The following is a 15824-nucleotide window of genomic DNA, read 5'->3' as shown; positions in this document are numbered from 1 at the left end:
AACTCCAGACTGAGACAGAGTCCAGCCCCTCTACAGGAGACTGGTTCCAGAGCCCAAGCTGTGCGTTGAGGTGAGCTCGACTACAGGGAGTGCAGAATTATTAGGCAAATGAGTATTTTGTCCACATCATCCTCTTCATGCATGTTGTCTTACTCCAAGCTGTATAGGCTCAAAAGCCTACTACCAATTAAGCATATTAGGTGATGTGCATCTCTGTAATGAGAAGGGGTGTGGTCTAATGACATCAACACCCTATATCAGGTGTGCATAATTATTAGGCAACATCCTTTCCTTTGGCAAAATGGGTCAAAAGAAGGACTTGACAGGCTCAGAAAAGTCAAAAATAGTGAGATATCTTGCAGAGGGATGTAGCAGTCTCAAAATTGCAAAGCTTCTGAAGCGTGATCATCGAACAATCAAGCGTTTCATTCAAAATAGTCAACAGGGTCGCAAGAAGCGTGTGGAAAAACCAAGGCGCAAAATAACTGCCCATGAACTGAGAAAAGTCAAGCATGCAGCTGCCAAGATGCCACTTGCCACCAGTTTGGCCATATTTCAGAGCTGCAACATCACTGGAGTGCCCAAAAGCACAAGGTGTGCAATACTCAGAGACATGGCCAAGGTAAGAAAGGCTGAAAGACGACCACCACTGAACAAGACACACAAGCTGAAACGTCAAGACTGGGCCAAGAAATATCTCAAGACTGGTTTTTCTAAGGTTTTATGGACTGATGAAATGAGAGTGAGTCTTGATGGGCCAGATGGATGGGCCCGTGGCTGGATTGGTAAAGGGCAGAGAGCTCCAGTCCCACTCAGACGGCAGCAAGGTGGAGGTGGAGTACTGGTTTGGGCTGGTATCATCAAAGATGAGCTTGTGGGGCCTTTTCGGGTTGAGGATGGAGTCAAGCTCAACTCCCAGTCCTACTGCCAGTTCCTGGAAGACACCTTCTACAAGCAGTGGTATTCCTCAAAAATACAACTTGCCTAATAATTCTGCACTCCCTGTATATCTAGCTGGCACCTCTCAACCTCATGCACTAACTCAGGCTCCGTCCCCACCAGAGATGTGAAATTCCATATCCCAATTGTGAGTCTTGTTAGACGGAGATCGGTCCACCAGAGCCCCTGCTCCTGGCAGCTGCATGACACACATTGTACCCAACCCCTATGGCAGCTCCTGCGGGTGGTGGACCTAAAGGAGGATGGGCCCATGTCCAGTCTGTGCCCAACGGGGAACAAAGACCCGGCCACCAGACGCTTGCCGTCGGGCACCCTCCTCAGGCCTGTCTCCTGGGCGGGGCCCCGGTCACCCTATCCTGGGCAGGGTAAACTGTTCCCTTAATTGTATAATCATACGGGTCTTTTGAATTGCTGTTTGTCTGGTCTCTCACCCAGGACCAATTTGCCATGGGAGACCCTACCAGGGGGCAAAAGCCCCCCCCCCCCCTCCCCCCGACAATATAGCCCTTGGGATCCCTGGGACACAGAAGGTAGCGATTCACGGAGGGGGGAATGTTGTCTGTCTAATGTAGAAAGTTTTTGATTTAAAATTGAAACAGGCAATGTGGAGTCGGTATGAACAGTGTAATGGAGCACCTTTAACAGAATGGGATCTGCTTAAAAGTAATGGGAATCAGTTACACTGAAGCATTAGGAAAAAATAAATGAGCAGTTTTATTCAGGACTGTGTGTTTGTATTAGTTTTTCATTATGATGCACTACATTCCAGAGAACTCTACAAAATAGTCAGATATCTGTTCCCTTTTAGGCATGCATCCTGATGTTAGTCATGTTTAAATTAAATATTTAAATTATATTATATTTCAGTTGAATGATATTCCGTCATAGGTCTTTACCACATTTATTTTTCATTAGTAACATAACAGACATAAGATCTATAAAATACATTTCAAAATCTTTTAACTACCCACTAGTGCCAACAGGACTGTGATGGACCGAGTTGAAAAAAAGGAGTCCCAGGAATTATTAGAAAAATATAGTTTCCATTTATTTAACCCCCAAAAATTATATTTACAAGAATAATAAATGTTGAGCTCATAAAAGAGGTCAAAGAAACAAAACTGAACTCAGGCAAAGACTGCAAACGTAACAAACCAAATGACTGCTACAAACATACATAATTGACCTAAACATGAAATGACATACAAGGGTATATACAGGGAGTGCAGAATTATTAGGCAAGTTGTATTTTTGAGGAATAATTTTATTATTGAACAACAACCATGTTCTCAATGAACCCAAAAAACTCATTAATATCAAAGCTGAATGTTTTTGGAAGTAGTTTTTAGTTTGAGCTATTTTAGGGGGATATCTGTGTGTGCAGGTGACTATTACTGTGCATAATTATTAGGCAACTTAACAAAAAACAAATATATACCCATTTCAATTATTTATTTTTACCAGTGAAACCAATATAACATCTCCACATTCACAAATATACATTTCTGACGTTCAAAAACAAAACAAAAACAAATCAGCGACCAATATAGCCACCTTTCTTTGCAAGGACACTCAAAAGCCTGCCATCCATGGATTCTGTCAGTGTTTTGATCTGTTCACCATCAACATTGCGTGCAGCAGCAACCACAGCCTCCCAGACACTGTTCAGAGAGGTGTACTGTTTTCCCTCCTTGTAAATCTCACATTTGATGATGGACAACAGGTTCTCAATGGGGTTCAGATCAGGTGAACAAGGTGGCCATGTCATTAGTTTTTCTTCTTTTATACCCTTTCTTGCAGCCACGCTGTGGAGTACTTGGACGCGTGTGATGGAGCATTGTCCTGCATGAAAATCATGTTTTTCTTGAAGGATGCAGACTTCTTCCTGTACCACTGCTTGAAGAAGGTGTCTTCCAGAAACTGGCAGTAGGACTGGGAGTTGAGCTTGACTCCATCCTCAACCCGAAAAGGCCCCACAAGCTCATCTTTGATGATACCAGCCCAAACCAGTACTCCACCTCCACCTTGCTGGCGTCTGAGTCGGACTGGAGCTCTCTGCCCTTTACCAATCCAGCCACGGGCCCATCCATCTGGCCCATCAAGACTCACTCTCATTTCATCAGTCCATAAAACCTTAGGAAAACCAGTCTTGAGATATTTCTTGGCCCAGTCTTGACATTTCAGCTTGTGTGTCTTGTTCAGTGGTGGTCGTCTTTCAGCCTTTCTTACCTTGGCCATGTCTCTGAGTATTGCACACCTTGTGCTTTTGGGCACTCCAGTGATGTTGCAGCTCTGAAATATGGCCAAACTGGTGGCAAGTGGCATCTTGGCAGCTGCACGCTTGACTTTTCTCAGTTCATGGGCAGTTATTTTGCACCTTGGTTTTTCCACACGCTTCTTGCGACCCTGTTGACTATTTTGAATGAAACGCTTGATTGTTCGATGATCACGCTTCAGAAGCTTTGCAATTTTGAGACTGCTGCATCCCTCTGCAAGATATCTCACTATTTTTGACTTTTCTGAGCCTGTCAAGTCCTTCTTTTCACCCATTTTGCCAAAGGAAAGGACGTTGCCTAATAATTATGCACACCTGATATAGGGTGTTGATGTCATTAGACCACACCCCTTCTCATTACAGAGATGCACATCACCTAATATGCTTAATTGATAGTAGGCTTTCGAGCCTATACAGCTTGGAGTAAGACAACATGCATGAAGAGGATGATGTGGACACAATACTCATTTGCCTAATAATTCTGCACTCACTGTATAATGGCTGATCAGACCATTGTGACACATGAGGGGTAACAAACAAAACACAATCATAAATCACAAACGATGCAGTACAACCTAGTTTGCTAATAAACTAAACACTAAAGAAGAAAATCAAAAACCCCATTAAACCCTAAACTCAAATATTTAATTAAATACAAATACTTTGTTTTTAAAGTAAAGAAAACACCCATTCTCCCCTTCAGCAGGAAGTGGTGGTGTGGTCCAATTATCTTCCTTTGCATTTAATGGTTTCAAACCCTGGCTACCATCTTTTGTCCAGCAACTCCCAGGGATTATGGCAGGTAAGAAATAAAAAGACAAAGGTTAGTCAGAAAGCAAAGAAATGAAGTATGAATACATAAGTAAACTAAATGCGCGCGCTTACAAATAGAACAAATGTATCCAAACCAATCAATAAAGTTATTGGAAACTAAAATGTATTACTATGTTCAAATGAAGAAAGAAAATACAAAAGTTACCGACTTTAGAGTGTGGCCACGGGTTTGGCCATCACAAGGACAGATATGAATTATAGATTTTGCTATGGTAACTACCGTTAAAATACTGGAAACTCAAGTCCTTCAAACTTTTAACAGACAGAGCAAATGTGTTATTAAAAGATATTATTTTATGGTCTCCATTGTAGCTGAAACTTAATAAGTAAAGCATCACTTTAAAACTGCAATTACCAAGCATGAGTTTTACTGGGACAGAATATGTGAACATGGATTTGCTGCAATTCATGTCAACTCTTGTACAGACATATAATTGGCAACACCCTGCTAGGATTTCACAACTGTTTAACTTTGTCTTGAATGTTGAAAAGACTCAAAGTTTGTTGTGCTACTCTAGACTGAAAATCTTTGATACAAAACCTATTTAATATCTAAGGTATTTTTACAAATATCTTGGCTTTAAAATCTGTAATACACACACACTCACATTAAAAGTATTGGAAGCAAAAGTAAATGTATTGTTCTCAATAGAGCACCCAGGTGTAACTTATCCACTGCCCAATGAGCAGAGCTCAAACACACTTTAAAAGGGTTTGATTATGTGTTGAATTGTCCATCTTTGACCTGTACATTCCTGTATTATAAGTTTCTTGTTTATAATTTCCAGGCATCTCTTTGTCTGTCTGTTCTTCAGTTCTTCGCCCTGGGAAAGAAAGCAAAGTGTTAAAAAAAAGGCAGCTAGTTTGTTCAGTTTTAAGACTAACAGTGCTCATTCAACCTGTTCTGAGATGCAGCAAACAACTTTGTAGTACCTGAGTGAAGTCCCAGTATATCCCCATTCCTTTCTGCATAGCCTCTTTACAGTTGTACAGGCCAGGCTCAGTTTCTTTTGTGCCCGTGTCAGCTAAACATCGGTTGTCATTGTACTTATGTGACTTCATGCCACCAATGTAGAGCTCACCCGTTCCACGATAATATGTGAACTTAGAAAGGAAGAAAGAGAAAGAGACAGAGAGATACAGAGGGCAAAATGATATTAGGATGTTAAAAATGCTAACAACAGACAATAAGGAACAATAATTAACTTCTTCGATCTCTGTGGACTGTGACATTCATTTCAGATGGAATTGCACGCACAAATGCTTGTGTTTTGAAAGAGACATCCTGGGTGCGATCTAAAAATACCAGCTGCACTGTCAACAATCCTGAGCTTAACAAAGAGACAAGCTTAAAGACAAAATTACTCAGTTGTAACCCTTTAAAGCTTGAACCATGAAATAATTGCAAGAAAGGTTTTGAAAATAGAAAATAGAGTGTTTACCATTAAAAATTTTAAAAATATGAGTTCCAAATTTATTTTTTCTTCATTTTTTGCTTAAACTTGTGTTGTGCAATTTGTTGAGGTTGTTTGGGGGGGAGGGGGGGGAGTCTGAAAAACTCCCAAATTTGTATCAAATATGATACAGTATGCGTTAAAAGATTTAATCAATTTATAGTGTTTTTCGTTTTGATTTTTGTTTTTTACAACTGCACTGCCTTATAATCATGATTATCAACATAATTATAAGGTGCTTCACTTACTTGAGGTCCATAGTAGTAGCAATTGTAGGCTATCGGTGTGTGACCTGGTACTGGACCTTGGTCTAGGCACATGTCAGCATCAAGGTTCTTCATCTGTCATCAGGAGAACATTATGAATATTACAAATGGAAACAGGCAAATCATCAAACACAGATTCCCACACATTGTGCAGGACCTCTCTGTACCAAACATACTAAGCATCAGAGAAAAGTAAACGTACTCCTCCGTATGCGAGGAGGTCGTCCCAGGGATCCAGCTTAGGATACACATTATCCAGGTACCATTTGAAAGGTTTACAGTTCAGCCTTTCTCTGAGTTTCTTCCTCTCTGAAATGTCGCCTATGTCAATTCCATGATTCTGCAAAAAGCAAAATAAGGTGTTAATCAGCTTATAGTTTCATGTGACTGAGGAAGAATCTAAAGAGAGGTTTCCTTTGAATGTCAATGTAGAAAAAGCTAAGAGCACTCAAAGTCTCATAAAGTTGTTAATTAACCAATGTTTTTTTGCGTCATGTAAGTAAACAAATGAAATATCCCTTAAAGAAAGTGTCATTTGCTGTTTGTGTCAGTGCCACAAACACCATGCCACAAAGTTTCTTCCTCTCTGAAATGTCGCCTGTGTCAATTCTATGATTCTGCAGGAACTAAGAAGAAGATGTGAATCGATTCACAGATTGTGACTGAGGAAGAATCTGAAGAAAGATTTTCCTTAAATGTCAATGCAAAAAAAGCTAAAACTCAAACACACAAAGAGCACTCAAAGCCTAATATGTACCCATAACTCATCTCCTCATGACTCTATGAACAGGAGAATGAAATATCCTTTAGAGAAAACATAATTTGCTGTTTGTGTCAATGCCACAAAACACCTCAAATGGGATGTTCCAAGCCAAGTTAACGTTGTGCTTGTATTCATCCATCCAGATCTCTGCAACTCTGAGGGCATTTCTCTTCATGGCAGGACCCAGGTCAGGCATGTAGGGCTTGTGGGCCCTCTCGATGTGGGCGATCTTGGAACATGGAACAACTTCAACACTGCCTCCACATGTCCATACCTACATGAAAAAAAAAAGCACAATAAAACTCAGTCACTATTCTTTCCATGGCTAAGATATAACTTTGGACCTCATCTCCTTGTTTGTATTACATAATTCATTTACTTGCTACCTGCACCTTCAGTTTCTATGGTATGTTTATAGCCATTTTAAATGATCTGCAGATTCGGACACCTGTGGTGATTATAACAAAATCCAGAAGGTCCATCTGCACAAATATTCTATATAATCTGATGGCAAAGACACTTATGTTTGCTTTACTATGAAAGAGAATTTATAACCATGTGGTCTTTACTCACACGAATTCCCAGCTCAACATTTTCTCCACCATACACTTTCATTCCTTCATCAAGGACTCCAATTTCCCCCAGAAACTTTCTATCAGCAACCATGATCCCCATGACAGATGGACTCCTAAAGTCAAAGAAGAGAACTCTATTTTAACTATTGTACATTGATATTAGATCATAATGATAGAGTTAATATGGCTGTTATATTGTTAAACATTGATTTCACTTGAACTTACTTGCCAGGCAGTGAACCATCATTAAGTTTGTAATACTCGGGTGTAAAACTCTCATACATGCACCACAGAGCCCAGTCGAAGGCGTGTGCATTGGGATGATATGTAGTAACCTTGAGATCATCAAAGTTGACTCTATCAAACACCGGGGAAACCACCACAGTTCTGTCAGCTTTAATCTGTGTCAGCAGAGGTTCAGCCCTGTATGAAGGAGGGGAACAAAGAAAAGGTGGAAAAGTTAGTCAACTAATGTGTACATTTCATTAATTGCTGACATGTCTGGGTCAACACTCTTCAATCACACTATGCAGCATGACTATGGCAACTGGTATAAACTGGAATTATGTGTCACAGTCTGGCTGGCAGACCGTGGGGATGTGGGGAAAGGAGGACCAGATCACCAGACATGTAAAGTGTTTGTATGTGAGAAAGAAAAACGTATTACTCTCAGCAAATCTGTCGTGAAACTTTGACACATCCATGGCCTCAAAAAATCACTGATGGCAATTTATATTTGGTCAACTTGTAGCTAATCTCATGAAGACAGCATTGATATGTTCTTTAACACAATGTGGTAATATAATGATAAAAGAAAACAGAAAATATAAGACTTAAACCAACAACTGAATATATGTATTTCTGCCATGTTCCTACCACATCTCATGGACTTCAATGTGTGCATCCAGGATGGCCACCACGTCAGCAGTAGCAGCCCTCCACCCGGATGCTCTGGCATGAGCGAGACCTCTCTGCTCACTGTGCCTCACTCTCACAATACGGAGATTAGGGTTCTCCTGCTCAAGCAACTTCACATAAACGTCAAGGTCACCCTTCAGATTGTCTGAATGGAAAAAGATAGTTATGTTTTTTTCTGAAGGAAGTGTGGGTAAGGAAGTGATACCAGCAGATTCAAACCATCTAAAGAAGAAAACTAGTCCCAAACATGTGTGATGTGATAGTCTTCACTCAGCTTTTGATGATATATTTGAATTGGCTTATAACCAATCGTTTGTATCCAATTTACCATTAGAACTATGGTCATCCACCATTATTATCTCCTTCAGCAGGTTTTTAGGAGTGCGGTCGATGATGCTGCGCAGGGCTCTTTGGAGAACAGACAGGGCTTCATCCAGGTAGATGAGCACCACACTGAGACTTGGCAGGTCCTTGGGGTAACTCTTTTTCAAACACCTATTTATTAAAAAGATCAGAAATTTGAAATATTTTAGCAAGAAATAGACTGGATAGAGTAATTTTTTTTCTTTGAATGTACAGGAGAGAGAATGAAAGATTAAAATGAAAAGTTGTAAAAGTTGTACCGAGGATCTCTGGTATCTGGAAGAGGTCGATCCAGAGGGAGGCGATCGCTCAGAAAAACATTGTACCCATACTTCTCATACAGGCTCTGAGCCTCTCTTTGGTCATCTTCAGAGAGATTTGCCCCCCACTCCTTGAACAAGACCGAGTTAGGGAACAGTTTTTCAGACTTTTTCATTTGATCTGCTTCATTTTGGGGTTGGATATTTGCATCATCTTTCTTCTTCTCTGCTTGCTTTTGAACTGCTGGCTGTTGGACTTCTGCTGATTTTCTTTGTTTTTCTCTGTCCTCTTCCAATATTTTCTGCATGATATCCTGCTTTTTCTCAAAACCTCTGAGTACTTTGTCTTCAGTAAAAGAGAATGTAAGAAAAAACATGATCAAAGAAATGGAATGAGTAACTTTCATACATGCACTCATCTTCTACATTTCCTACCTCTGTTTACATGCATACAGAAGGATAAAAACAAAAGCATAAATAAAAATACACTGCACGTTCAAAAGCTAAAATTGCAGTATTAAACACTGTTAGATTTGTGTTCTCATGAGTAAATATATTGATTTATTTTATGTTGGGAGAGACGTTTTTTCTGATTGTCGTTTTCTGATTATCATTTTATTTTGAAAGAGATTTTACTTTGGTGATTGTTTTTTCATTTCCTCTTCCTGTTCCGTGTGTGTCTTCAGTTGGCGCGAACTGCAGCAATGATGTATCTCATTCCCTTCCTGTGTTGCTAACAATAAAAGAAACGGGCAAAGTAATCAACCAAGTGTGTGCATTATTAAGAGAACATGGCCGAAGAAGAAGAAAACTCTTCAAGCTCAACAGGTTATGGGCCCAGGCGTGACACAACAGGAGGAAGATGGCAGAGGTTAGTGTTCAACGGAGACGAAAACAGTTACGAACTTTGGGAGGCGAAGTTTCTCGGCCACATGCGGATCATTGGCCTAAAGGACACTATATTATCAGTCACTAACCCAGATGCAGAGAAGAATGCTGAATGCTACGCTGAACTGATACAGTTTCTCGATGATAAAAGTCTGTCACTGGTAATGAGAGATGCGGCTGACGACGGAAGAAAAGCTTTAAAAATACTACGTGACCACTACGATAGTAAAGGCAAGCCCAGAATCATCGCACTGTACACAGAGCTGACGTCTTTACAGGAGAAACCAGATGAGACAGTGACAGATTATATTATCCGAGCTGAAAAAGCAGTGACCTCTCTAAGAAATGCAAAAGAAGTCATCAGTGATGGACTTATTATCGCTATGATTCTAAAGGGGCTTCCTGAAACTTACAAGCCATTTGCTATCCACACAACTCAAAGCAGTGAAGATTTAACATTCACACAGTTCAAAAGCAACCTACGAAGTTACGAGGAAACAGAAAAATTTGACAACAAAGTAAAAGTGGATAATGTGATGAAGGTTGATTTAACATCAATCACCTGCCATGGATGTGGAAACAAAGGACATTTTGTAAAAGATTGTCGCCAAAAGGGAACACCTAAGTGGTGTAACTACCATAGAAGCTCGACACACAGTGATGAGACATGTAGAAGAAAAACCAAGTACAGAGATGACGCAAAACTAACTGTAGTAAAACTAGAGGGCAAGAAAGAAGAGCAGACTTTTGTATTTAAAGTCAGTCAAAGACCTCTGACTACTGACATAATGAGAGAAGGACTAATGGTGGACTGTGGTGCGACTTCACACATCATTACGGAGAAGAATAAGTTCATAAAGTTCGACGAGACCTTTGATCCTGGGGAACACTACATGGAGCTCGCTGATGGATCCAGGACAAACAACATTGCACTCAAGAGGGGAGACGCGAACGTCTCTCTACGAGACACACAAGGACACTGTACTACCATCACACTGAGAGATGCCCTGTTCATCCCATCCTACCCTCAGAGCATATTTTCAGTGAAGGCAGCTACAAACTATGGAGCACAGGTGATCTTCAAGAAGGGACAGAACGAACTAGTGAACAAAGATGGGACAGTCTTCTCCATCGAAGAATACAACAGACTCTACTATTTGAAAACGGTAAACATTGAAACATCACTCAATGACATAATGTCCTGTGATACTGTTAATCTGGCTTGTGATGTAAAAACATGGCACGAAATTTTAGGACATTGTAATGTTAGCGATGTGTTAAAACTACCTGATGTTGTAGATGGCATGAAAATCACAGGCAGTGGGATGCTAGATTGTAATGTGTGCACAGAAGGGAAATTCACTAACAACAGAAACAGACAAAGCGACCCAAAAGCGAGTGAACCATTACAGTTGGTACACACTGACCTAGCCGGCCCTATTGAACCAAGTGGCCAAAGTGGTCATAAATACGCTATAGTATTTACCGATGATTTTTCAGGGGCAGTGTCAGTTTACTTCCTAAAACAAAAAAGTGACACGACAGAGGCCACAGCAAAGTTTCTAGCCGACTGTGCACCATACGGCAGTGTTAAGTGCATTAGATCGGATAATGGCACAGAGTTCACAAGCAGTTCCTTTCAGTCTCTTTTAAGGGAAAAAGGCATAAAGCATGAAACATCTGCACCATATTCTCCTCATCAAAATGGCACAGCTGAGAAGCAATGGAGAACTCTCTTTGAAATGGGGAGGTGTCTCTTACTAGAAAAAGAGCTGCCAAAAGAATTATGGCCTTACGCCGTTCAAAATGCAGCTCACACCCGCAACAGATGCTACAGTAACAGAACTAAAAGTACACCATATCAAATGTTAACAGGGAAAAGACCAGATCTCTCAAAACTGTGGATATTTGGATCAGACTGTTATGCATACACACATAACCACAAGAAACTTGATCCCAGATGTGAAAAAGGAATATTTGTGGGTTATAGTAAAAATAGCTCAGCATACCTGGTCTATAACCCTCGCACAGGAAAAGTGTCAAAACACAGGCTTGTGAGATTTATCAAGAAGAACACTGTTGAACAACAAACACAGACTGATGAATATGACTCAGAAATTCAGACTTATGAGTATGTAGTACCCTCAAAAGAAAGTACAGGACAACAAAACGAAAATGCAACAGAGAACAGACCCCCTAGAGATGAGGAAACCACCACAAACGAACCAAACCCTGACATAGAAAGACATGAGGATGATGAGCAAAAACAAACTGAGCGCTATCCTAACAGAGAAAGGAAACCTCCCAAATATCTAGAGGATTACACATCTAACTGCAAAGATTTAACAAATGTAACCTCTGTGAGTGTTGATTACTGTTACAGAGCAACCTGTGGAATCCCCCAAACCTATAAAGAGGCGCTGAAATCACCAGAAGCACCAAGGAGGAAACAGGCAATGACAGAAGAAATCAACCCTCTGAAAGAGAATGACACATTCGAACTGACTACTTTACCTACCGGTAGAAATACCATTGGAGGAAAATGGGTCTACGCCCTCAAAGAAAATTAACAAGGACAAATATTCAAAACCAGGTTTGTAGCAAAAGGTTACAACCAGACACAAGGGATAGACTACCAAGAGACATTTGCACCAACAGCAAACATGACATCTGAATGCAAACCCAGATCCACACCGTGTGATCTAAAAACGGATACTACCACGTGTGGAGAAAATGATGGAAATGAGACTGTTAACTCAAGAGAGTATAGAGAAATAGTGGGCAGCTTGATATATGCCATGACGTGTACGAGACCAGATATAAGCTGGGTTGTTAGCAGACTATCTCAAACACTAGCTCAACCCATGAGAGAGGACCTAGTAATGGCAAAGCAAGTCCTCAGGTATCTGAAAGGTACAAATGACTTTGAACTGATCTTTAAGAAAAGCAGTGAGGATCTAGATCTAATTGCTTACGGTGACTCTGACTGGGTATCCTCTGTAAAAGACAGACGCAGTACAACAGGCTACTGTTGTGCACTTACTAAAGAGGGACCAGTAATATTTTGGAAAACAAAGAAACAGCCTACAGTGGCACTCTCAACATGTGAAGCTGAATACATTGGTCTTGCAACCACTACTCAGGAGAGCATGTATTTAACCCAACTGTTAAACGGCATGGACAAGAAAAGATACACATGCACGAAACTGTTTGGGGACAACCAAGGGGCCATTGCTTTGAGTAAAAACCCTGTGAAGAGACAGAGGTCCAAACACATTGATGTGAAATATCACTTCATTCGTGAGGCGGTAAATGAAGGGAAAATCTGCATTGAATACTGTCCATCAGAAGAAAACTGCAGACATACTAACAAAACCAGTCACAAGAGTGAGACTCAGAAAGTTTCAAAAATGTTTCTTTGGAAATGCATAAGATGCTATGGGTTGATAGCATGAGAACAAGGGGGGGTGTTAGATTTGTGTTCTCATGAGTAAATATATTGATTTATTTTATGTTGGGAGAGACGTTTTTTCTGATTGTCGTTTTCTGATTATCATTTTATTTTGAAAGAGATTTTACTTTGGTGATTGTTTTTTCATTTCCTCTTCCTGTTCCGTGTGTGTGTTCAGTTGGCACGAACTGCAGCAATGATGTATCTCATTCCCTTCCTGTGTTGCTAACAATAAAAGAAACGGGCAAAGTAATCAACCAAGTGAGTGTATTATTAAGAGAACATGGCCGAAGAAGAAGAAAACTCTTCAAGCTCAACAAACACTTTAATTGAACAGGGACATAAACTTGTGTTATCATTTTATCTCATTTGTCAACAATAAACTGCAAAAGACCTATTTATTTCTTTTTATAACCATACTAAGGGTGCTTTCATTAATGTCTTTCCCCCTATACTTTTTACTAATAAATCATTGGCGGGCATTGACTTAATGTCATATCTTCAATACATGTGCATGTAAAACTGCCTCTGAATTTAATTGATATTTCGCTTAATTTTATTACCATATTTAACTTTCTTTCTTGTATAAAACCCACGGGTAGCATTTAATCTTAATAATAATAATAATCATCTAAAAGAGAAACTTTAATCTGACTGAACTCACTTAGATCGCTGATTCTTTCCTCCAGGTTGGACGAGGTCTTCATGCGCGGTGTGTCCATCTCGTTTTTAGTGTCCACGCTATGTTGGTGTCCATTCTTCAGAAAGATGCCGAAGTACAGCATGACCCCCACAGCTCCCACTAACAACAACAGCCGTTTTATCCACGTTCCCCTCATTCTGATAACACACCAGCCTCCCAGCCAGACAATCCAACGTGAGAGGACACAAAGAAGCACACACACACAGCTCATCTACTGACAGGACGAGATCAAATAGCTGATAACTTCTGATGTGAATGCTATTAAATCGTTAGTTGAGCAGACACGTGAAGATCGCTACCCGCCCATCGCGGCAGGTACGCCCTGCAGCAAGCAGCGTCAGGGTCATGGGCGGGCCCTGTGCGTCCAGACCTGCCCAAAAAAGTGACTGTGCCTCGTGAATGTAACAGACAATAAAAGATATATTGTATATTTAAGAATTCTTTGTAAGAATAGTGTGTTAATAAACATGGTCCAGCCAAATTAATTAAAAACAACTCTCATCTCCTCATTGAATAGCTAACCAGTCAATTAGCCTGTAGTCCAAGCGGGCAGAAATCTCAGACTTGATAAGTATCCCTCACGCTTCTTTGGGACTAAAAAGAGGTCTGCAGAAAAGTCTGCAAAGACCAAAACACCACCATATTACCAGATGACGAGGGGAGGTGCACAACAGACTATCACACAAAAATGACTACATTCCTCAGTGGCTAAAGGATAAATCTAATGACAAAAATCAACTCCTACTTCATCTCATTAATATTACGAGTCCATAAGTAAACTGTGTCTTTTCTTTTTTATTCATATTTCTAAGTATGTGTGAACCCTGAACCCTGAATATTTCTAAGTACTGATTGTAAGATGTGACTGGATTAAAGAAAGAAATTATGGTGAAATGATGACTGAGAGGCTGTACATTTCTGCATTTATCATACTGATAACATAAACGTATGTCTAAGTTTTACATATAAGGACATATTAATGCCGCTGTTGTTTACCAGGACAGACTCATATGCAAACCGATGACCTCGGACTTCTTTTCTTTATTTGAGTCACAGATGATGAAGGTCGGTTCTCTGAAAACCTTTTACTGTATTTTAATCTATCGACCTGCTGGACCTGCTGGGGTCTTTCTAACTGAATTTAACGACCTTCTGACATCGATCATTAAACTGGAGAAGGTTGTAATATTGGGAGACTTAAACCTTCATATTGATGACGCTTCCTGTAACACTGCTGCTGAGCTCATCACTATCACTGAGTCTTTTAACTTTAAGCAGCATGTTTCTGGCCCCACACATACAAAGGGCCACACACTGGATCTTGTTTTCTCCTGGGTTTAAATATACATGATGTATGTGTGGAAGATGTCCACATGAGTGACCATAGTTGTATATTCTTTAATTTGTCATTTTACGTGGATCCTTCACCTCCTAAATTGATGATCCAAAGGCGGATTATAAACCAGGATGCTGCTAGAAGGTTCTCTGCCATGTTTGACCCTCGCATGGCTCAAAATGATATGGATTCACTTATTTTGTCTTTTAACAATCAATGTAAATCTATTTTAGATACGGTGGCACCTCTGAAACTAAATGTTGTCCATTCTTCAAATTTCTGTCCTTGGATAAATGAAAATATTCGAAATTTTAGGAGATATTGTCGCAAATTAGAACGTTTATGGAAGGCTTCCAAGCTTGAGGTCCATAGGGTACATCTCAAGGAATCAATTTCCTCACTTAACGACATGATAAAAAATGCCAGAACTGAATATTTTGCTAATCTAATAGCTTCAAAAAAGAAAAATCCCAGAGTATTGTTTGATACAATTAAAAACATTGTCTCTCCTGATATTCCTCATGTACCAGTCTATACTAAATCTGATTGTAATGAATTTTTAAACTATTTTATTAATAAGGTCGCTGCCGTCAGGTCTAATATTTCTCCATCATCCTCGATCGGGGCGATCGTGGCTCAAGAGTTGGGTGTTCGTCTTGTTCGTCTTGTAATCGGAAGGTTGCCGGTTCGAGCCCCGGCTCGGACAGTCTCGGTCATTGTGTTCTTGGGCAAGACACTTCACCTACCGCCTACTGGTGAGGGGCCGATGGCGCTTCTG

The 15824-nt window shown here is 40.2% G+C and overlaps 1 protein-coding gene across 1 annotated transcript; it reads right to left on the bottom strand.

Annotated features, from left to right (window-relative positions):
• Nucleotides 1-3260: 3260 nt before the first annotated feature.
• Nucleotides 3261-13965, bottom strand: LOC146569330 (putative polypeptide N-acetylgalactosaminyltransferase 8). Its single transcript, XM_085281528.1, has 11 exons — nt 13672-13965; nt 8669-9014; nt 8374-8540; nt 8004-8190; nt 7353-7550; nt 7126-7240; nt 6641-6826; nt 5992-6129; nt 5772-5864; nt 5003-5173; nt 3261-4893 (listed from the first exon to the last, which is right to left on the bottom strand). Exons 1-11 carry the CDS (start codon nt 13919-13921, stop codon nt 4774-4776), a joined length of 1971 nt encoding a protein of 656 aa, XP_085137654.1. The 5' UTR covers nt 13922-13965; the 3' UTR covers nt 3261-4773.
• Between the last annotated feature and the right edge of the window lie 1859 nt (nt 13966-15824).

This window comes from Mchenga conophoros, linkage group LG7, assembly GCF_057382185.1.
Source record: "Mchenga conophoros isolate Kocher_MC1m ecotype Shallow Benthic linkage group LG7, M_conophoros_male_GT1.1, whole genome shotgun sequence".
NCBI lineage: Eukaryota > Metazoa > Chordata > Actinopteri > Cichliformes > Cichlidae > Mchenga > Mchenga conophoros.
This window is presented reverse-complemented; position numbering and strand designations above follow the sequence as displayed.

What these genes read in the sequence shown, in the direction of transcription:
- LOC146569330 (XM_085281528.1), bottom strand. Translation starts at nt 13,921, where the DNA reads ATGAGCTGTGTGTGTGTGCTTCTTTGTGTCCTCTCACGTTGGATTGTC. An exon ending in GGATGACCATAGTTCTAATG is followed by an intron (nt 8,191 to 8,373) that starts GTAAATTGGATA and finishes TTTTCCATTCAG; the next exon opens with ACAATCTGAAGGGTGACCTT. An exon ending in TATACTGGGACTTCACTCAG is followed by an intron (nt 4,894 to 5,002) that starts GTACTACAAAGT and finishes TTTCTTTCCCAG; the next exon opens with GGCGAAGAACTGAAGAACAG.